This window comes from Lotus japonicus, chromosome 4 (genome assembly GCF_012489685.1).
Source record: "Lotus japonicus ecotype B-129 chromosome 4, LjGifu_v1.2".
Taxonomy (NCBI): domain Eukaryota; kingdom Viridiplantae; phylum Streptophyta; class Magnoliopsida; order Fabales; family Fabaceae; genus Lotus; species Lotus japonicus.
The window spans coordinates 72,513,884-72,536,616 of record NC_080044.1 but is presented as its reverse complement, the minus strand read 5'-3'; the positions used below and the strand labels follow the sequence as shown (position 1 = coordinate 72,536,616).

The 22,733-nt window shown below is 36.0% G+C and overlaps 4 protein-coding genes and 1 non-coding gene across 5 annotated transcripts; 2 read left to right on the top strand and 3 right to left on the bottom strand.

Moving 5' to 3' along the window:
• Positions 1–7,651, top strand: LOC130711298 (ISWI chromatin-remodeling complex ATPase CHR17-like). The gene is made up of 25 exons (XM_057560854.1): positions 1–299; positions 413–547; positions 778–884; positions 1,008–1,111; positions 1,498–1,595; positions 1,732–1,911; positions 2,013–2,234; positions 2,925–3,059; positions 3,150–3,432; positions 3,535–3,608; positions 3,717–3,937; positions 4,033–4,120; positions 4,360–4,453; positions 4,540–4,728; positions 5,189–5,220; positions 5,344–5,420; positions 5,519–5,608; positions 5,698–5,767; positions 5,861–5,915; positions 6,016–6,074; positions 6,145–6,310; positions 6,545–6,723; positions 6,819–7,037; positions 7,132–7,227; positions 7,308–7,651. Exons 1-25 carry the CDS (start codon positions 117–119, stop codon positions 7,323–7,325), a joined length of 3,174 nt encoding a protein of 1,057 aa, XP_057416837.1. The 5' UTR covers positions 1–116; the 3' UTR covers positions 7,326–7,651.
• An 863-nt stretch (positions 7,652–8,514) lies between these two features.
• LOC130715418 (putative transferase At4g12130, mitochondrial) lies at positions 8,515–10,928 on the bottom strand. The gene is made up of 5 exons (XM_057565515.1): positions 10,471–10,928; positions 9,619–9,872; positions 9,398–9,496; positions 9,139–9,297; positions 8,515–9,055 (listed from the first exon to the last, which is right to left on the bottom strand). The coding sequence occupies exons 1-5, from the start codon at positions 10,881–10,883 to the stop codon at positions 8,811–8,813; spliced, it is 1,170 nt and encodes a 389-aa protein (XP_057421498.1). The 5' UTR covers positions 10,884–10,928; the 3' UTR covers positions 8,515–8,810.
• Positions 10,929–16,704: 5,776 nt separating this feature from the next.
• LOC130713536 (monothiol glutaredoxin-S2-like) lies at positions 16,705–17,654 on the top strand. Its single transcript, XM_057563305.1, has one exon. It carries the CDS (start codon positions 17,169–17,171, stop codon positions 17,478–17,480), a length of 312 nt encoding a protein of 103 aa, XP_057419288.1. The 5' UTR covers positions 16,705–17,168; the 3' UTR covers positions 17,481–17,654.
• Positions 17,655–18,210: 556 nt separating this feature from the next.
• On the bottom strand, positions 18,211–20,829 carry LOC130713535 (riboflavin biosynthesis protein PYRD, chloroplastic). The gene is made up of 3 exons (XM_057563304.1): positions 20,237–20,829; positions 19,430–19,728; positions 18,211–19,052 (listed from the first exon to the last, which is right to left on the bottom strand). The coding sequence occupies exons 1-3, from the start codon at positions 20,597–20,599 to the stop codon at positions 18,434–18,436; spliced, it is 1,281 nt and encodes a 426-aa protein (XP_057419287.1). The 5' UTR covers positions 20,600–20,829; the 3' UTR covers positions 18,211–18,433.
• Positions 20,830–22,043: 1,214 nt separating this feature from the next.
• On the bottom strand, positions 22,044–22,117 carry TRNAV-CAC (transfer RNA valine (anticodon CAC)). Its single transcript has one exon. It is a non-coding gene; the product is annotated as a tRNA-Val (tRNA).
• Between the last annotated feature and the right edge of the window lie 616 nt (positions 22,118–22,733).

Below are 22,733 nucleotides of genomic sequence, written 5' to 3'. Positions count from 1 at the left end.
TTTTTATTTATTTATTTCACTTTACACTTTAATTAAAACCTCGCGCTCTCTCTTTTCTCTCTCACAAATACACACACTCGGGTACGAACGAACGAAACCCTCGATCTGAGAAAACCATGGCGAGACGAAACGGCTCAGATTCCGAAGAGGAAGAGGAGGAGCAGCAAGAAGAGGAGGTTCACGACCAGATCGAAGAGGACGACGAGGAACTCGAAGCCGTGGCTCGCTCCGCTAGCTCCGACGACGAGCCGGATGAATCCGGCGGCGAAGATGCTGTTGCTGCTGATGACGATAATCAGGTTAACCTGAACTTGCATTTTCATATCTTTGTTTGCGCTTGCCGTTTCACGTGATGATTTTCAGTTCGTTATAGTTTGGATTTGCTTAGATGTTAGGTTTGTTGTTATTGTAGGATGATGAAGGTAATGCTGCTGATCCTGAAATTAGCAAACGCGAGAAGGCTAGGCTAAAGGAATTGCAGCAATTGAAGAAGCAGAAGATTCAGGAGATACTGGATGCACAAAATGCAGCCATTGATGCTGATATGGTGCGTGTGTTAGTGTTATTGTTCACTTTACATTTTTTGGCGTAGCGGCAAGCCCAAAAAACGCTATTTCGAGCGCTATAACCGACAATAGTGGTGAATAGTGGAGTAGTGGTGAAACCCCAGGGCACTATGCTATAGCGCTATTGCGCCGCTATGACACGCTATTAACAAGCCTGGTTTATATTATGTTAATTTGATGTTTGACTGAGGAATGGTTGAATTTTCTGCAGAACAATAGAGGAAAGGGTAGGTTGAACTATCTCTTGCAGCAGACTGAGTTGTTTGCTCATTTTGCCAAAGCTGATCAATCTTCATCTCAAAAGAAGGGAAAGGGAAGGTACATTCTGAAATTTCATGAATACTCTTTGGTCTGTGCTATGGCCATTCCTTTTGCTGGCTTTATCTTATTGAGTTTTAACTTTTAAATATATTGAAAATCATACGTTCATGTCTATTTTAGGGGACGCCATGCATCAAAAGTGACTGAAGAAGAGGAAGATGAAGAGTACCTGAAGGAAGAAGAAGGTGGTTCAGCAAACACACGGCTGATGACTCAACCTTCATGTAAACTATTCTATTTCCTTTATCAGTTTTATGCACAGGCTTATTTTCCTTTCTCACGTTTCCTTTACTTGTGAAAAAGATAACGGGATGGCTTATTTTCTGCCATAGTACTGGTTAAGGATGCATTGGTATTTAAACTGTTCATTTTGTTTTTCCTGGTGCTGAAGGCTTGCATTCTGATTGCTGGATTTCTCATACGGGCTACATGTGCTCTAGGTTTAATATATATTGGATTTTTTCTTATTAGTGTTATTTGGATTCTTGTTTGTTGCCTACAACTATCTGGCTGATATATGATGGGTTGTTCTTGAGTTTTATGTTAATCGTGTCTAATATTTTCAAGATTTTTGTTTGTACGAATGTGAATTTGCTTGCTTGTTCGACAGGTATCCAAGGGAAGATGAGGGATTACCAACTTGCTGGGCTAAACTGGCTCATCAGATTGTATGAGAATGGAATAAATGGGATTCTGGCAGATGAAATGGTAGGTTGTAGATGGTGTCTCGGATATAATTCACACTTACATAATACATGCACATTACTACCAGTGATGTGCAATTTGATTAAGTATGAGTTGATTAATAAAAGTTCTGATGAATGAATATATTGTTGATTTGCAGGGGCTTGGTAAAACTTTGCAAACTATATCTTTGCTGGCCTATTTACATGAGTTCAAAGGAATAACAGGCCCTCATATGGTGGTTGCTCCAAAATCTACTCTTGGAAATTGGATGAATGAGATTCGGCGCTTCTGTCCTGTTATACGTGCAATAAAGTTCCTTGGTAACCCTGATGAGAGGGTAAGATTTGCTCGGCCGGACTGGCTTATTTTGGGGTTACAACTTACAATGAATCTAGGCTTTGACATCCTTGTCTAATGGTTTTAATTTCAAATATTTAGAGGCATATAAGGGAGGAGCTATTGGTTGCTGGAAAGTTTGATGTGTGCGTGACAAGCTTTGAAATGGTAATCAAGGAGAAGTCTGCGTTTCGTCGATTTAACTGGCGTTACATAATTATTGATGAAGCTCACAGAATCAAGAATGAGAATTCCCTCCTGTCCAAAACAATGAGGCTATACAATACAAACTATCGGCTCCTTATAACAGGCACACCACTACAGGTATATCATAATATTTAATAATTTATCATACACAAGATGGTATCATCTTAAGAAATGGTATCTCTTCTTAACATGGAAACCCACATTCCATCTAATTGAAGTTAGTATGATCTCATAATTTCATGAGTATAAAGCTGATAATTTATCTTGTGGAAGAGACTTTTCTTCATGTTTCTAATGGAGGGTGGCTGTGTCAGTTAATTTCTAAATCCACCTGTTTTATATGCTCAGCACCCTACAATTTTTGTTTTGTTTTCCTATTTTTTAACTTCACATCCTTATTAAATTCTCTCATTTTTTGTGAAGATGGGACATTAAGCAAGAATATGCTAGAAATAATTACTTCTTCTCCGTGGGCACCTTTAGTATGTAATCTCTAAGTAAATTTTCATCAAAGACGAGGTTGTACACCAGTTGTTATTGAGAATTTCTAAGTAGTCAAATTGTGGTTGATTAGATGGAGAGGTGAATTGAATGCTTATAAGTTTGGTTAATTGGGTAGTACTTTTATTGCTCTTTGTGTCTTTTGCCTATAGTCCCTTCAGCCTCAGTTTAAATTTTTGTGTTATATGCTTAGAGGTCAGGTTTATTTTGGAATCTGGATCTTAATTCCCATTCTTTGGTTGCACTCATAGTAATATCTTAATACACTTGAGTAATTAATGTGATTTGTTATCTTTAATGTTGCAGAACAATCTTCATGAACTCTGGGCTCTTCTCAACTTTCTTCTGCCTGAAATTTTTAGTTCTGCTGAAACTTTTGATGAATGGTTTCAAATCTCTGGTGAAAATGACCAACAGGAAGTTGTCCAACAACTACACAAAGTAAGCTTCACACTATCTTTGGTTGTTGAGTCTGTTATAAACTTATGATATTATGACGATTATATAATGTTATTTTTTGGTATAATTAAGGTCCTCCGTCCATTTCTCCTTCGAAGATTGAAATCTGATGTCGAGAAAGGGTTGCCACCGAAAAAGGAAACCATTCTTAAAGTAGGTATGTCACAAATGCAGAAACAGTATTATAGGGCCTTGCTGCAGAAGGATCTTGAGGTTGTAAATGCCGGTGGAGAACGGAAGCGTCTCTTAAATATAGCGATGCAACTACGTAAATGTTGTAATCACCCATATCTCTTCCAAGGTGCTGAACCTGGTCCTCCCTACACAACAGGAGACCATCTGGTTACAAATGCTGGTAATTTTTTTTATAATTAGAGATGCGTCAGAAGTCCTTTTTAGACTGATCAATACAATAAGATCTTAAATTTGTTTCTTTTTCTAAAAATATCTTCTGCAGGTAAAATGGTTCTACTGGATAAATTACTTCCTAAACTAAAAGAACGGGATTCTAGGGTACTTATATTTTCACAGGTCAGTTCTATGTAAGAATTAGATTCTTTTCAGATGGCTGTTAATAGCTTATTTTTTCCTGTTGTATTTGTTTCAATTCTTGCTTAATATATATCTCTTCTTCTTCAGATGACTAGGCTGTTGGACATACTTGAAGATTATTTAATGTTTCGAGGATACAAATATTGCCGCATAGATGGCAATACTGGTGGAGAAGATCGTGATGCTTCCATTGAGGCTTTCAACAAACCAGGAAGCGAGAAATTTGTCTTCTTGCTATCTACTCGGGCTGGTGGTCTTGGCATAAATCTTGCTACTGCTGATATTGTCATTCTTTATGATAGTGACTGGTGAGTATTTCAATCATGTCAGCACCCTTCTGATTTAGATTGGTGCCTTATGTTCACAACTAATTGTTTGTTGATAATTGGTGGTGTTAAAACAGGAACCCACAGGTTGACCTGCAAGCTCAGGATCGGGCTCATAGGATTGGTCAGAAGAAAGAAGTTCAAGTTTTCAGATTCTGCTCAGAGGTTTGTGATTTTATACTTTATTTTGCTCACTATTGGGTATATTTTTCTAATATTATATTTCTATCTAGAAGTATGGATACTAGCATTGTACATAAAATAATATAATTGAAATATCCAAGCTAGAAGTATTTAAGGTATCCAACAAGCTGTGTTTGACAACCATTTTAAAGTGTTGGTGCCTCCTACTTCCTGTTTCCATTTGTGTCAATATCTCATCTCATATCATGGTAATTGCACAGTTTACTATTGAGGAAAAAGTCATTGAAAGGGCTTACAAAAAGCTCGCACTTGATGCTCTGGTGATTCAGCAAGGGCGTTTAGCTGAGCAGAAGAGTAAGAATTTTAAGGATTATTTTTCTTCTTTGTTTGCGAGACTTGTTTATTGTATAATAAGTGGGACAATTTGTTTATGGATGCAGCTGTAAATAAGGATGAGTTGCTTCAAATGGTTAGATTTGGTGCTGAAATGGTTTTTAGTTCCAAGGACAGTACAATCACTGATGAGGACATTGACAGAATTATTGCTAAAGGAGAGGAAGCAACAGCTGAGCTTGATGCTAAGATGAAGAAATTTACTGAAGATGCTATCAAATTCAAGATGGATGACCGTATGTAACTTTGAATATTAATTCTGGGTTTTGCAAATTATAGCTTTGATTGATGTCATTAAATGTCGTGTTGTTTAACTTCCTGTATACCCTTAAGTTTTTTTTTCCCGCTCTGCACCTATTCTTTTGATTTAAAAAATTGAAAATAAATGCTTTGTACCCGAGTGGAGGTGCCATGTTGGGTTTTCATTGCGATTCATCCTTCTGAAACCTTATCCTTATGATTTAAGAGTAAACTACACATGCTATACTCTTATTCGCACATTAATTTTGGTTTGGAGATAAATGAGACCTCCAAGTATTTTCTTGCTACTCTTTATGTTTAGTGAAGCTTCTTTGTTATTGTAACATGTTACATGCACACAACCACAAGTTTTAGCTCTAGCTTGGCTATTCAATATTTGCTTTTTACTTATATGCAAGTTCGAGAGTTACTAATATAAATATTTTAAATTTGTAGCTGCTGAATTGTATAATTTTGATGATAAGGAGGTAAGTTGACATTTTGATTTTGCTTACTATGATGGACTCAGTTCTTAATGCTCATTGTTGCATCAACTCCCCCCTCTTGCTTTTTAACCAACATATTGTATGCACTTTTTTCTTTAAATGTAGGATGAGAACAAATTTGATATAAAAAAGATTGTGACTGAAAACTGGGTCGAACCATCAAGAAGAGAACGGAAGCGCAAGTAACATATTCCTTCATAGTTTACATTGAATTATTGACCTTTATCTTTTTTATATGACCTATAATTCTTTTTTGTTGGGTGGTGGCTTGTGGCTCTAGTTACTCAGAATCTGAATACTTCAAGCAAACTATGCGTCAAGGTGGTCCTACTAAACCAAAAGAGCCTCGTATTCCAAGGATGCCTCAATTGTAAGTTTTTCATTAAAAAATGCTTTTTTTCTTAGAAAAATATGATGCTTCTATTTTGACTGACAGTTATAAATTTCTGTTACATTCAGGCATGATTTCCAGTTTTTCAACACACACAGGCTGAATGAGCTGTATGAAAAGGAAGTTCGCCGTCTAATGGTGGGTAACATAAACATGCTGATTCATATTTATCAGGTTTAGCTCGGAAAATGTGTATATACATTGGTGCTTACATTTTTACTGAAATTTCAGCAAGCACATCAGAAGAGTCAGGTGAAGGACTCCATAGATGTTGATGAACCAGAAGGTACACACTAGCAAACTGTAGTCTTTTATCTTCTGCTTTGTATAGAAATGTATAATTGATTTAATTCAATAATGACATATCATACACATTGGATGTTTAGAAATTGGAGATTCACTGACTGTTGAAGAGGTGGAAGAAAAGGAGCGCCTGCTAGAGGAGGTGAGCAAATTTCTTTATAAAATAGGCTTTTTGATATTAGTGTTTTTTTAATCATGGTATTTGAACGCAGGGATTTTCATCATGGAGCCGGAAGGATTTTAATGCTTTCATTAGGGCATGTGAAAAGTATGGCCGAAATGACATACAAAGTATTGCTTCTGAGATTGAAGGAAAAACAGAAGAGGAAGTTGAAAGATATGCGAAAGTCTTCAAAGAAAGATACAAGGAATTAAATGGTGAGTTACAATGATCAATATAAGAACCTTCGGTAGTAAGTCTTCAAAGTAGGAATGCAATACACTGTAGTATTTTAAATAAAATCAGTTTGCTTGTGTAATATAGCCACCACATTACAGTGCATTATATCGGTTCTTTTGTGTGTTGATAATGCTAACTGTAGCTTGAAATCAGTGTTTCATCAGAATAGTAATGATCTTCTGATTTTATGTTTTTTGACTTGTTATTTGTAGATTATGATAGAATTATTAAAAACATTGAAAGAGGGGAGACAAGAATATCTCGGAAAGATGAGATCATGAAAGCTATTGGGAAAAAGTTGGACCGCTACAAGAATCCATGGCTAGAGTTGAAGATACAATATGGACAAAACAAAGGGAAGTTATACAATGAAGAATGTGACCGATTCATGGTGGGCTTTTATTTTTCTCTATTTTTTGCCCAGTTTCTTATTTTGTCTTTTGATTTTCAATCGTAAAGTTATAATGACTGTCACAAAATTTGCAGATATGCATGGTTCACAAACTTGGCTATGGGAATTGGGATGAATTGAAATCGGCGTTTCGAATGTCGCCCTTGTTTAAGTTTGATTGGTTTGTGAAGTCTCGCACGACGCAGGAACTGACAAGGAGGTGCGACACCCTCATTCGGCTGATAGAGAAGGAAAACCAAGAATATGATGAGAGGGAGAGACAAGCTCGCAAAGAAAAGAAACTCGCCGCGAAGGTTTGTATCCCCCTATTAAACCTTTTTTCTTCTGAGTTTCTTGTTTTTAATTGATAACAACTGTTGTTTTACTCAACTTGGACATACTTTTCAGAATTCAACCCCATCAAAGCGTGCAGTGCCAAGACAGGCGGAGAGTCCATCTCTGAAGAAACGGAAGCAGTTAACTATGGATGACTATTTAAGCTCGGTATGTTGCGTGCTAATTATTTGATAAATCAAGTTTCATAAGTCATGTGATTTTACTGAATTTGACTGGTATTGTGACAGGGAAAGAAGAAAAAATAGTTAACACGTCAATTGGTGGTAAGGAATGGCTTCTCAAGTTCCAGGGCTCTTGGTCTCAATTTCTGCAGGCCTGAATGTAACCTTTGAAATGGTAGTTAGGGAAGATTATGATGAAATAGAATGTTAGAAATTTTGTAGATATGCCAACTCAAACTGTGGATTGAGAGCCAGTTCCATTTTATTAAATTTTTTATTCACTATTCTGATGTTCAAATCAACTATTTCTTTTCAGAGCAGTACCGGGGCAAAAATTCGGCGCCCTTGGTCTGTAACATGAACCTACGATTTAATCACCATAATACATTGTTGAGCGGTTGAAATCACAATTTATGTCATGCTTTTTCCAAGTTTGGCATGTCTTTTGTAAGATAAGAATCCTCTAGTCATTTCATTTTTTATTTCAAGATCTTCTGATAGTTTAATCTATAACAATTTTTATATTCAGTGCACAAATGTTTATATATTTAGGTTTCATCAATGTCCCAATAGATAACTTAAAATCAGTATTTGATATGATGTGATACTGATACATAATGATATGGTATAGAAGTAATTAACAAGATCTAATGCCAAGGGGATCCAGCATCTCTGACTCTGAGCATCTTCTTGAGTAAACCATTGAGGTGAAGGGTCATAACCGTGTAAACTTGCCACCAATGAACACTGCGGGCACTGAGGGATTGCACCCTAATCTCATAGAAAATATGCTTGATTGAATGGCACATTCCACATGGGCTCTTGCTGAATATCAGCACTGCCTTTTGCAACACCAATTGTCTCAATTTCGTGTTTGAGGATCCTTTTGTATGATGTTTTTCTGAAAGGGTTATGATGCATTAGAAATTAGAGTTGAAAGTCTGCTCTATTCTTGTACTGGTTCGAGCACACGTCTACTCAATTTTAATAGAGCTTATAAAAGATCCAATACCCCCTAATTTGAAAAATATGCAGACAAAACTAACCTTCACTCAAACGTCCCTAAAATCTCCCTCTTATGTTGGAGTTTGGTCTGTTTGGGTGACTCCAAACTCGGAAATCTTGTAATTACAATGCCACTGTTTAACAAGAACTACATAGCATTTCAAATTTTGGTAAGATTAACAAAATTCTTATATATTTTTAAAATGCTGAGTGTTGTTTTCTTTTAGAAGGGGGTTCAAAACTATGTTAATCTCTGTATAGCAATTCGTTAACACCCAAGTTATATATTATAAAGCCACAAATGTACTGCTAGTTACAAACATGTATGCTGAAACAGCTGACTTTGCACAGGTATCTTTTTCCTTTCTAAATTGCCAAAAACAAAATTGTTTTACATTAGGGAACTTATACCGCAAGAAATACAAAAGTGCCATCTTCCAGTTTCCTTTTTCACTAGCTATTCACCCTGTGGAAGCATAAGGATTACATTAACTCCACGTTTATAAGCTAACTCACCCACCATTTTTTTCTTAAATACTGATCTTTTGAAGGACTTTGAGCATCCTAGGCAAAAGCAGTGTGTTGTTGATGATCTTGAAGCCATTCAGAAGGCCACCAAGCTGGTTTATTAGCAACAACCTTCACATCCTCTTGTCCTTGAATGGATAAGGCACCAGACCCCTTCAACGCTTCTTCTAGTCGCAAGAGCCCCAGCCCATGACCGCCTAGGGCAGTAGTCACTGTACCGACTTTTTTACCAGATGCCGTGTTTATCACTTCTGAGCCAGGAATGACTTTGTCTGCTAATTCTGGAATATCAGAAATTGGAATGGCCTCAAAGTTCGTCATTTTATTATACATGATGATATAGAAGTACTCCATGGAGCATTACCTTTCTCATTGTTGTCAAGAAACCTTAGAGGAACTATGCGCTTCCTAATCACCCCTCTGTGGTGTGTACGAGCGACAAATTCCTGGCCTACATAGCAACCTTTGTCAAAGCTGATTGCATTAAGCCCTACAAGATTATACTCAAGCGGTACTGCCTCACCTGCGCATGATCGATTAATCAAGAATTCAAGATAGATAGTTAGATGCAGCTAGTGAAAAGAATTCTGAAGAGGAATTCTTACAATGAAACAGCTATGCACCTTTTGGAATCTCGGTTGATCCTTCTGCGACTCCCTTCTCTATCCTCCACAAAAGATAGTTCATTTCATCAGTCTCTTTGTCAGCTTCAATTAGAGGTGCTGAAACACGTAGAGGGATGCCTTTTAGACTAAATATGTAGAGATTTTTGACAGTAATATAAAAGATTCCAGCATAAATAGATGCAAATCTTATTAACAGCAGAGGAATAATAAATACTAACGAGTTATATTTGACGGGAAGATCCCTCGGAAACCAAGACAGTCCAATCTGGGATCCTTAAACCATTGCCACCCAATGTTACCCCCACGTGAAGCTGACATTGCAGCATCATTCACACCAGCACCCCAGCCAACAGAGGTTGCCTCTGGTTCTTCTACGTTTGAGGACTTCTCAGTAGAGCCAAAACCATAACGCTGCCAGCATGAGAAATCGTTTGTGACATTATCAATCTCAACCTTTGACCTCAACCGGTATCTGCAGCACAGCAGCACTAAAATGTTAAGGTTAAGGTCTCTGGAACCAAATCTCAGAAATGAGAACCAGACAATAAGAGTATGGATAGAGAGATTCTTATATGCCTAGGCCTGTTGGTCTAGTCTACACCACAATGTCTACCAGCTACAAATTTAAAGATGAAGTAAAGCTGGAAGCTGGTAATGGCCTACAAAGCTGCAGAAGTAGTCATTGAATAAAAAAAATTCAGCCCTCCAGGTTCCATTATATTATCACCTTAATTTAATTCCACTAAATAGTTTGTTATTTTAAAAGAAAAAAAAATAGAAACCTACTGTTACAGTCCTTTTGTACTACTCTACTCACTTTCTCTTTCAAGTTGCAACAACTCATCTTCCTCGTGACCTTTCCAAATGTTCCTCATGAAATCACTAGTTACGGTCATCATTCCAATCCTAGAACATTAGGAATTGTAATAGCAATATCATCAAACACATAAATTCCAACCCTGACTTTGACCGTCAAACAAATGTAACATTAACAATCAATGGTTACATAACAAACAAAAATCCACCTCAATAAAAGGATAATCAGTATGCCCAGAAAGAAAGAAACTCACTTTATGAAAGTTTCGAAACATTCATCCAACACAGAAGCATCGACATCGGCATACAAATCAAAGGGCTCATCAACCTTGCCGGTAGCTCTGGGCGGGTTGTATAGAAAGAGGTCATAGAGGAACCTCCCTTGAGGAGTCAACAGCGCAGCATATAAAGGAGGAACCGCCGTGGGTGTGGGCTCATTGGCGGTGGTTTTTTCACCGAACCGCCGTACATCGTTGGTCAACAGACCCTGAAGGAACTTGATGGTGTCAGCTCCTCGGAATCGTATGACAGAACGGGACTTGAGGAGGGAGGCGACGGGGCCGGCGGGAGTTTGGAGCTGGGTTTCTCGTCGGCAGTGGTTGCTGGTTGCTTGGTGTATGGCTCTGCAACGTGGAGCAAATGATTTGGGAAATGCTAAGCGATTCATGGTTACTGTTGTTCTTAGAGTGAAGAACAAGAAGAAGAAGAAGATGGTGAAAATGTTTTTTTTGTTGTTGTCAATAATCATTCACTGATAGGGGTGGAGCCCAAAGAAAGACTAAAAAAAAAAGCCCAATACAAAAAAACCCACTTTAATTTATGCGCTTCAAGTGATGTTGGGTTCAACCGAGTTGCGTTCAACCTAGTTTTCTCACACGGTCGGTTGTTTTTACACCCTAAACGCACTTTCTAGTAGTATTATCCAAACATGGATCGCCCTTCTCTCTTTAACTCTCCGAGGGCAAAAATGAGGAGACTAGAGAAAAGCTATTCAGTTAGATTCTTTTTAGACCTACAAAGCAAGAGGAGCCTCCATAATGTAACACCCCTAATTTTATACACTATAAAGTAACATATATTTAAATAGTCGTGTAAAAAGAAAGAATCATAATTGTGTTGAAATACTTAAATACTAAAAATTGAGTGGACAAATAAATTTATTTTTAATAATTCTTTCAAAACTACATTATCAGAGTCATGAAAATAATTTAAGGACTCCTTATATACGTGGTGACCTATATTGTGACCATGATCCGACTACCTGACGTGTCTCTAACTAACTACTTATGATCCTGCGTACATGACACATACTCTCGTCTACTATCTGGAATGTCTCAAGCAAGTTGCTTTCTTTTTATGAAAAAAACATGAAAGTAAAGGAATGAGAATTTTACAATTCTCAGTGATAACAATATCCACTCCAAAAACAAGAAAAACTTACATAAACGTAAATTAAGTAGATATATCAGCGGTAAACATTTAAAAAATAACTACTAGCTTCACCAATGAAAATAACATAGTTAAATCTCTTTCAAATTAAAGGTCATTCTTTAATTCATTGTTATCACTTGTTTTTCTTGGCCCTTCGACCACTTTTGCATATTCTAACTGCGGCTTAGAGCTCTATCCGAATGCAAGGGCGTCCCCCTGCCTAGGAACCCATGTTCCAGGAACTATGCAACTAGATCACCTCAACTGCTGGAGGATCATTTCACTTAAAGTGTTTTAATTAACATTTCATATTTATGTCTTAACACCCAGGATTTGCCTTTCAATTGGATCCGACCTTTGAGTATCCAGGTTTGCCTTGCAGTGTTGTTCGTAACATAACATTCGGGATTTGCCTATACTGGTCGTCTTAAAGGTCACCAGGTTTGCCCCGCAATGTTACATGATCTCTTAAATGGTATCATATAAGTCAAACTGAAATTGTACAAAGTTTAAAATACTAAATGAAACTAAAACAGCAGAAAAGTCGTCTATGACCATTTTCATTTAAGATAAAACAACTAAATAGCAATAAGCTGAACTTCTTAAGTAACTAGAGAGAGGCGGCAGGACCGACCATTTCAAGGCATAAAATGTAATAACAAATTATATTAACTAACAAAGTTAAATAAAAATCAATATCTTAAACATAAACTCAATATTAAAAGAGAATAAATAGATCAAAATAGTAATTATAAAGTAGACAACGTTAAATAAAATTGACGTGGATAAAAGAGAGTATATGTAATCATAAAATTAAAGTTCAATATACATAATTAAAACTTGTTAGACATACTTATAAAAATATAGAGTAGATTTAATTAAAAGGGACTAGGTATAGTTATCACCTTAGTAATTTATCTTCCCCTTTCTTTCATCTTTTCCCCCTCCTTCTTTTCTTCTTCCTTAACTCTCATTTTCTTTCTTTTACGTGACTCTCTCTCTCTCATTACTTTTTAACCAACTTGATATCTATTTGTTTTTCTCTCATCTCTCATTGCACTCACACACCAATATTCTTGTGAGGTTGCTGATGGTATATCCCCCTCCTTCTTAAGCCTATTTACTGGCAAATTTCAAATCATGCACTATGTCCACGTTTCCTTCTTCAACAATTTATCTAGAGATATTTTTCTAAACTAATGATTATAAGTCACACCTGTCCATCCACTTGGCATCTCATCATTTTCTTTTACTTAAATCAAAGATTTTTATCTTGTAAACCATGCTAAGCTACCCACGTGGCCTAAGAGGCAAGATAATTGTCTAAAGACTCATATTTACCACACCCACGTGGTTCATTAGTTTCATAGAACTATATGGTGCATATTGCATAGTATACTTCCTCTTCTATCTATTATATTTTTCACTTATTTCTCTTTTATTCCTATATCTCTTATGTGAATGAGGTATATTGATGTGAATTTATTTATCTATTAAAGTTAAGATTTTCTTTTAAACTAATATTATTTTAATCAAAGATATTTTACAAAACTATATCTTTCTCTATGAACCCATTACATGTCACACACGTGGCCTTTTATAAGGTAAAATGTAATATTCTAATCAAAGATAATTTACACACTAAACATATTTTTTTTTCGTATTAATATTTAACATATTTAGATATTTAATATTTTATAATTTAAGTAAAAGGTTTCTTACTTATTTTTAATTAATTAAAAAATTGTATAATGTTGAGCTAACTTTCAAGACCTAAAAATATAACTATTTAATTAATTTAATGTTAAGGCTTTACATAATCTTTTGAAAGCTATTATTATTATTTTTTTTCAAAAAATGGGGATGTTACACATAACACCATAACACTTGGGCGTGAAATGGTGGTATGATTCTTATAAAAATGAATGAAGAGGGTAAAACATTAAAAAAATTATTATTATCAAGTAATGATTTTTCAACTATAGAGCACGTGCTAATTAAATGATGCTTGTGGATTAATATCGGCATCAGTTATAAGTTCTTTCAGCTGAACAAATCATAATGCTCTTGAGAATCATAGCCAATCTTAATAAAATCTCAGAATATTATTCTTGTGATAATTAGAGAATAAATTAATGTTATTGTCATCCATATTTTATTCCCAAATGTCTTACAAAAAAATATTTTATTCCCAAATGCAAAAATTAGTGCATATGAGTATGAGAGATGAAGTTTTCAAATTATATTAGGTAAAATTTGAGTTGAATCACTTTAGTCTTAGGTGGACTAATAATATCTAAGATAAGTAATAAAATATAAAATTTATAACTCATTCATCTTAAATATCATTAGTTCACCTAAGACTAGGGGATTTAGCCCAAACTTTACCTAAAGTCAATTAGACAACCTTATGAGAAATAGTTTTGATTAAAGTTCTATACACCTTGGGTGTAGATTTTATTTACATAGATATCTAACTGATTTCGGTTACAATAAAAAAATAGGGAAAATTGCAATAATCTTCCTTGATATTTATCATTATTCATTAAACACTAACCATACTTATTTTATTGAGAACATTGCACTAATCTCCCAATATTTATTATTATTGCATCAATTTTCTCTAAGATTTATCATTATAACAATCAACAACCTTTTGCCTTTCTAAATGATTTATGAAAAAGGGGAGGTCTGTACCTTTTGCAAACTAAATGGGAGGTTTATGCAATAAGGTCAAACCTCGGGAAAGTAAACACAATACAATTATATATTTTTTAATTAAAAATAAAATTTAAAATAAATGTAATTACTTCCACTTCTTACATATGTGGCATAATATGGCTAAATATATGCATAAAATTGCTTTACACGGATAGAGTATCACAAATAAACTCAATTCTCTAAATAGTAAATATGTAGATGTGCATGCGTATATGTTTTGTTTTTTGGAAAAGAAACATGCATATATGTTACGTACGTAAGGCCTAACAAGAAGAAGTGGCCCTTGGCTTCAACATATATAGAGCCAGCCAATGAGCCAATAAATGGGGAAATCTTTAAATACACAAGTAAAAACTTGTGCAAGATTACACAAGCTACTTTTTACCTGTTATTGCAGGTTAACCGATTTATTTAATACAAAAAAATTCAAAATATTTATTTTCTTAATTAAACATTTATCCTTTAATCTTCACAAAATTCCTAAAACACATTCTTTCTCTCTCACATGTTCATATTTTCTGTCTATAGATCTTCCATTACACTAGTTTATCCCTTGGAGTTGAATTACTCAACCGATTCCCCAGAAAATTTCACATCCCAACCATCAAGATTTTTCGGAACACAAACATCGAATAGAAATTGGCCTAGAACACCTCGTCGATTTTTTGTTTTGCCCACCGCCAACCACTACTCCGCCGTCTACCATTTTTTCTCCACAGGTACCTTCATACCCTAAATCAAAACAAAAGAAAAAAGAATCCAGGTGCTCCAAAAATTTAGCACCACTAAAAGAAACCCAAATACCATTCTAGAGAAAATTGATATTTGGAAGCCAAATTCACAACGTTGAGTTGTTGAGACGTCTGAAAAATCTGGTCTCCGTCCATATCCTGCAAGAACTCTTCTTCTCTACAACTAATCTATATGGACACCACAACAGATCTGTGAAGACATTGGGGGTGTGGTGGCTGATCATACCCACGCGGAGGAGAAACCAAGAAGTCGCCGGAAATGATGGAGGTTCCACGAGTTCGACGAAGACGGAGCCCCAGCGGCCGGCAACGAAGGTGGGAGAGCGGAGATCGAGATCGGCTCCAGCCGGGTGGAAGACGGATGAAGTGGTGAGGAGGGTGGGGCTAGGGTTCTGGCTGCGGTAGGAGTGGTTCTGGGTTGCGATGGGGATAGGGTGAGGTTGGGTGTGGGTTCGGTGGGGTTAGGGGTCGCCGAAAGTAGATCTGTGAATTGAGAGGGAAGAGTTGGCCACAGTAGGTTAGGGATGAGGATGAACCCAAATCAGATTAAACTAAATTTTTCATTAATTAATTTACTACTATTAAATGTTTTTTAAATTATTTTTTTAATAATAATCTGGTTAACCTATAATAACAGGTAAAAAGTAGCTTGTGCAACTATACACAAGTCAAAGTTCCTTAAATTAATTTGTAGGGAAGAGGAACCAACCCTCTATACATATGGTGTGCCCATTTGCAGGTGGTATCTAGGGAGTGGGGCAGGGGTCATGATTCTCCAAACAAAATTAATTTTTTTATCAGTTATATATTTTTATATATAATATTTTTGCAGTCCGATTTTTCTAAAGATTTTGTTGATCTTTAATAATTCTTTTCTGGCTCCCAAAAAATATTCTCAACCCATTTGCACCTTTTTTTGGTTGGATGTGGATCAAGTTACTATCGCAACAAAATGTGGCGCCACGTTAGACTAGACAAACACACACACACTAGGGAGGGACCAAGGTATATGTAAAAGCAAAACCTCCTTGTTTGGACGAGAACATGCATCACTTGTCAGTTGTACCACCAAGATTCCTTTATTCAGACAAGAAAATAAAAAGGCAATCTGTGGCTTTTCCATATAGAAGGATTTTTCTAGAGATCATCAGCTTAATTTGATCATATTTCCCTTTATAGAATTGGATGCGAATCTGAGTACCAAAAAGGAGGTCCCAATTGGATAATATTATTCAACTTTTCTTCCAACTAAGCAGATGCCTCAACTCAAAAGATCGACAAGGTACCATCATCACCACTAGAGGTAGCTCAATTGGCAACGTAAACACACCATGCGCGAAGTGTTCTTGAGTTTGATATCCACACAATACTTCTGGGGCAGAAGAATGAAAAACCTTAACTTTGACTAAATAACGAATCCAGAATAGTCGGTACCGAAGCAAAACCGAATACGCAGGTGGTTTATATAATAAAAAACAAGATAAGATAGATAAGGCAGAAATTTCAGTATTAGAATAAAATAAAATGTTAGAATTTTAATGCCATGACATGACATGAGAATCAAATAACAGGACATGTTTCAGATGTAACATTCATGAGCATAACATAATTTTGAGCCCGTACCAGTTAAGGACTCGATTGATGAGTTTGTTTCCGTATGCATACATGGAACAGAGAATCGTCTGTAGTAAAAACAAGACTTTGATGAATCGCTTTCAACAAATGAAAATCTCGAAACCGACTCAAATATCTAATCTTAACGATTCTCCACTACCTTTTCTCCTTATCCTATTTCTTTGCTCAGCAATGTCAACTCAATCCTTCAAAGCCTCAAAACCTTATATAAGCATGTCACATTTGGCCAAATTCAACCACACCTCACATTCAAGTAATACACATCATTCCTCACTTTGCTTATAGCAAACACTTAATTCCATTCAGAAACTAGCTCTTCCCCAAGTTAATTTTGCTTCCAACAAATCTGCATTCAACCAATTTACTCAACAACACATTCACACGCAGTTTCTCTTCGATCTCAGCAAAGCATAATGGAGAGGGTGACAAAGATCGTGTCGGAGAGGCCGGTGGTGATCTTCAGCAAGAGCTCGTGCTGCATGAGCCACAGCATCAAGACCTTGTTCTGTGACTTTGGGGTGAACCCTGCAGTTTATGAACTTGATGAGATACCAAGAGGCAGAGACATTGAGCAAGCTCTGGTTTCAAGGCTAGGTTGTAGTCCCTCTGTTCCCACAGTGTTCATTGGCGGTGAGCTTGTCGGTGGAGCCAATGAAGTGATGAGCCTTCACCTTAACAGGTCCTTGATTCCAATGCTCAAGAAAGCAGGAGCTCTCTGGCTTTGAATTTCATCTTAGAATAAGTATGTTCGGATTGGCTTCTGTTTTCTCAAAACCAATTTTGAAACCCAGAAGCTATAGAGAGAAGCTTCAAAATCAATTATAGAGAACTAACTCTTGACCTTCTCATCATACATCAGCCACTAATTAATAAAACTGTTTTGGTAATTATATATGTAATGACAATGAGATTATTATGTAGAAGGAGAGAATATATATGATGAGTTAAATATGTATCCATCTTTTAACATGGAGTTTAAGGCATGAGGTAATAAGGCTAACTTAACTGATAGGCACAGTTTAGCCTCTTTTTAATGTAATATCATTTTGATAATTATAATAAACTAGATGGAGCCTATATTCATCAAGTTTAACAGTTTAAGCTTAAGTCAGTGATATGGTTTATCAGAAGTGGCGCATATAATGGAGTTTAAGAAATAGACTAGTCTTGAATATAGAAATTAAAGAAATATGTGAGTGAAAATTCTTGACCAATCCTTTGTTAATTTCATAAGTTACTAGTGGAAGACTAAAGTGACTGTCTGACAGGTTGAGAACCTTTATGCCAATTAAAGACTAATATGAAAAAGTATTGTCAAGATGAATGAAAATGAGGTTTAGTACTAATTAAGAAAGGTTTAAGCTTTTATTTAAGGATCAAACTAAATGCAATGATATGAACAAACAAAAAAAATGAAAAAAAGACAATATGTAACTGCAAGACTATTCCATGTCATTAAATTAAAATCTGTTCTATTATATACCCTGCTTTCCCATTATTTTAGAATTCTAATGCCATGACATGAAAGTAAATATATCGTGGTATTGTCTGTGTTTCCACAGAGCAAACCACAAAACTGCTTTTCAATATTAGTCTACAACACATAATGCCTTGGAAAAAAACATGGCACAAAATGAATGATGTATGGGAGTTCGAGGGTATCCATGAATGCAATAATCTAAAATTTAAAATATCCCTCAATTACAACACTCTGATCTGAGGTCTTGGACTGTAAATTTACCACTTGAAGTCCTTGCTCTAATATCTTTGATGGCAGAAGAGGATCTGTCTCAGCATGTCCATTCCAAACAGGCAAAATTTCTGCTACGAATTTATTAATATATTTCTTCTTAATACCCTCCTTAACAAGCTCTTCAAATTCACTGAAATTCCCCCTCATATCTAATAGCACACTGCACAATCCTTGACGATAACAGTAATCCATGATGACTTCCAGATTTATTTGATCCAGATATACAGTTTCAATTCCTTGTTGAGCCACTTCTGGAGCAGCTGCAGCTTCATAATCTGTGAAGATTATCATTTTATCAGTAACTTCATTGGTGGCCAGTTGATTTGAAGAACTAGGGTTTCTATGTATTATAATCCGAATCGGTTGATTGGCTCCAGGTTCTTTGGATGCAGACATCGAGTCTAGTGACATATTTTCACTGAATAAGGAAGAAGACAGTATAACTGCATCATATTCTTGTAATAGCCTTGAATAATATCCACCACATTCTGTAACTCCATTCCCAAGTATGTCCAAGAAATTCCCATTGACAGAAAGAGAATATCTGTAATGCAGGAAAAGCTGAAGCTATGAGACGTGTGTCCGAGAATTAAAAGCATAGGCAAGTGCATGTTTGAAAAGCCTTCCACAATTGATTCTGAAGCCCAAATCAATTCTGGGTATAAGCTTATGTAAGAAGTTTTTGGGTGCCAGAATTGATTTTGAGAAAAATAGAAGTTGATCCAAACATGCTGTAAGCACCAATATGCACCTAAAGAATAGCCATACAATACAAGAATGCCAGAATTGATTCTGAGAAAAATAGAAGTTGATACAAACATGCTGTAAGCACCAACATGCATCTACAGAATAGCCATACAATACAAGAATCTCCAATTAAAAGCAAGTAGGAGTATAAGAGACATAGGTTAACTGAATTACCTCAATGTAAGGAAAGGCCTTCCAGTCAACATGCGATGAATATAGGCCTCAAGGAGGCTCTTGCACAGTTCTGCCTCTACCCCCACAACAACTTCAATTCCTGCGTCTCTCAATCTATCCACCCCTTTGGAGGCCACAATGGGATTTGGATCCACCATCCCAATAACCACCTTTTTCACTTTGGCTCGAATTAGAGCTTCAGAACAAGGTCCAGTCCTACCAAAATGATTACAAGGCTCCAAACTCACATAAGCCGTCGCACCCTCTGCCAAATCCCCCGCATCTCTTAGAGCAAACACCTGACAATCTCATCTCCCGACTCAACATTTTCAGCAACAAACACATATTCTCTATCTAAATTCTAAGAAAAGCTAACAATTTCCAACCAAGACATGTTCTCCATAATATCAACTAGCTTCCTCAATTTCTCACAAACATCATCATTTCAATTCAAATTAGCCTTATCATACCAGTTTGAAATACCAATACAATCATATCTAGATAGAATACAAATATAAGAATAAAGTACATGCATAAGCATACAAATCTCAGATTTATAACAATTTAATTAGTATGCACCCACATTTGTAAACAGTTTTATGACTTTATCATATCACCCCATCTTACTTTTTTGATACTTTTATAATTTTAGTATAATTATAATGTGGCAACATTGCAAATTCTAATTGAATGTCCATGTATACAAGGAAACTGTAACTGCTCCTTTGGTCTGTAAAACTCTTTCTACATAAATTAGAGAAATGAAAACAAAAAAGTAAAAGAAAAATAACAAGGTAAGGTACCTACCTCAGCATGAGGCTGCCCTGCTTTAGGGTGAAACCCTTGACCAACAATTTTCCCATCCTTCACAATAACACACCCCACCAATGGATTGGGGCTGGTAAACCCTAAAGCCTTCTTTGCAAGCTCTACACATTTTCTGATGTAAAACCCATCATCAACTTCTCCACTGGCAGCACACACATAACCACCATAGCTACTCCTCTTCCAGCGAGGTGCTCTAGGCACCCACCCATAACCAGAACTCAAGCTCAAATCCAGAGGAAGCTTGGAGGGGCTCAAGGTTGACCCAAATGATGCAAACTTTGGAGGAATGGCATTGATTGAGATTGTGGGCAGCACCGGAAGAATGCAATCCAGTGCTTGCATTGTTGCAGTAACGGAGGAGCAGAGGATGTGGTGGCGAAACCAAGCTTAACGGTAAGATCTCGTCATGCACTAAATTCACCGCCGTGTGATCGGATCCTCACTGGCGGCGGTGGAGATGACGGCGGAACGAGATTGATGAACCAATGTTGTTTTGCATCACCCGAATGTGAGTGATGTTGTAATATGAGGGACTTGTGAAGACAAGGGGGACAACCAATTAAGATTGTTTCCTACTAGATTGATTTGTTTCTGAGTAATTAAAATTGAAGTGATTTTATATTATTTCCTTAGATATTGATTTTCTTCCTTAATTTATTGGAATTGTAATTCTACCAATTAATAAATACATATTTTATCTTTTAATAAAACTAACCATTCACAATGTAAGCTAACTCTAGTGCATATAGTTTCCTTTCCATCTTCTTCATTTTTTCTTTATTGGGTTCTTCTTTACATGGTATCGGAGCAGGTTCAATCCTTGACATATGTCAACACTACACCATCATCCTCTCTGCACGTGCATCACACGAGTTGTCACCTCCTTCATGTGTAACGACACATCCGACCTCTATTTTGGCCGGTCACAACCCGAAAGTGGGATCGCCAACAATCGTCGTTCTCTATGCATGTGAATCACGCACGTCGTCTTCTCATTTCCCTCTTTATTAGCACCGCTACGCACACATGACCAACCGTCGTTCGAGAACCTTCTCCCAAGACTATGACATCAACGAGATTATCTCCTCCTTCATTCGCGGCAGCGACACAAGACCACATCTTATATCCGGTGAACCGAGATCATACCCTCGAAGGATGAGCTCGTCTACTTCTCTCTATTTCGCTCAATGGTCTTTCTTCTTTTTTTCCCTTTTCTATGACAATGACAATGGTGTCGCATTCTCATTTATTTATTTTTTCATTTTTTATAAAGAGTATATTTGTAACAAATTTAAAGCTAAATTAACTTACAGTTGAGGGGGTGTTAGAATATGAAAAAATATCTCATAATATTCTTTTAGCAAAATCAATCATTCACAATTAAACCTTAATGGATATGTAAACCTTAGTGTATTTCTTTTCCTCCTCTCATCTCTTTTCATTACATTCATTTTCTCTTCTTCCTCTCTTCATTACATCCATTTTCTTTAAAAAAGGTCATCACTCATCAATAATATTTCACTTATGCATGTATAGCCTCTTACTGATATACAATCAGACATGTAGATAGGTGGCTCAGGCATTTTATTCAAAAGACAAGGAAACGAGAATGAAACTTTGATTTAGAACAATAAACCATTTGATATAACAAAGTAAGAACCAATAAACCACAAAAAATACGACATAAATAATCAGTGGTAAAAAATTATATGTATCTAGACAAGTTAGTCAGCTAAAGCGAATGAACAAAAGTAAGGACAATATGCTTGATGCTATAAAAATAAAATGTCTGAGCCCAGGTTCGAACTGGGGACCTTTAGTGTGTGAGACTAACGTGATAACCAACTACACCACCCAGACCACTGTTGGACATCTCTATTAGAAAAAAGTATTTATTAGGTATTTGTAGAGTTATTAAATATTGACATTATTTCAGATTATGTAATTTACTATAATTGTTAGAAATATAATACAATTCAAAGAATCAATGAAAAATAATAATTATGATCATTGAGTCCAAAAAATATTAAGAATGAGAGAAGTATATCATATGAGAGAAGTAGATCATATGAGAGGAAAATCAAGAGATATAAAAGTCATATATCAATTATGGTAGTAAAAAGAAGGAAATATTATCAATATGATGTTACAAATAATATGGTGACAAAAGAAATGAAAATTTTATTTTTGAAAGTGATAAATGAAATTAAATTTGAAAGAGTAAGAATTAGTCGTGTGCATTCAAAAAGATGAAAATATAATGAAAAATTAGAGTAGCGCATAAGCAAACACTAGTCGCCGCCTTAACCACAACCGCCTCCACCACATCCACTGCTGCCATAGCCACCACGACCAATACCCACCACCCCACACCCTGACGCCACCACCACCAACATTCACCATCACCGTTGTGCTTTCAATGTTTCCATTTTCATTATAAATTAAAATATCCTATTTTTATTTTCTATATATGTTG

Bases quoted from the DNA above. Each gene is read 5' to 3' on its own strand.
- LOC130713536 (XM_057563305.1), top strand. From the start codon at position 17,169: ATGGAGAGGGTGACAAAGATCGTGTCGGAGAGGCCGGTGGTGATCTTC.
- LOC130713535 (XM_057563304.1), bottom strand. From the start codon at position 20,599: ATGCAAGCACTGGATTGCATTCTTCCGGTGCTGCCCACAATCTCAATC. The intron at 19,729-20,236 runs GTAGGTACCTTA...TGAGATTGTCAG, and splicing joins CAGGGCAGCCTCATGCTGAG to GTGTTTGCTCTAAGAGATGC. The intron at 19,053-19,429 runs GTAATTCAGTTA...CCTGCATTACAG, and splicing joins AGGCCTTTCCTTACATTGAG to ATATTCTCTTTCTGTCAATG.
- LOC130711298 (XM_057560854.1), top strand. From the start codon at position 117: ATGGCGAGACGAAACGGCTCAGATTCCGAAGAGGAAGAGGAGGAGCAG. The intron at 4,121-4,359 runs GTTTGTGATTTT...GTAATTGCACAG, and splicing joins TTTTCAGATTCTGCTCAGAG to TTTACTATTGAGGAAAAAGT. The intron at 6,724-6,818 runs GTGGGCTTTTAT...CAAAATTTGCAG, and splicing joins AAGAATGTGACCGATTCATG to ATATGCATGGTTCACAAACT.
- LOC130715418 (XM_057565515.1), bottom strand. From the start codon at position 10,883: ATGAATCGCTTAGCATTTCCCAAATCATTTGCTCCACGTTGCAGAGCC. The intron at 9,298-9,397 runs GTGCATAGCTGT...GATCATGCGCAG, and splicing joins ATCAACCGAGATTCCAAAAG to GTGAGGCAGTACCGCTTGAG. The intron at 9,056-9,138 runs GTAATGCTCCAT...CTGATATTCCAG, and splicing joins TCTTGACAACAATGAGAAAG to AATTAGCAGACAAAGTCATT.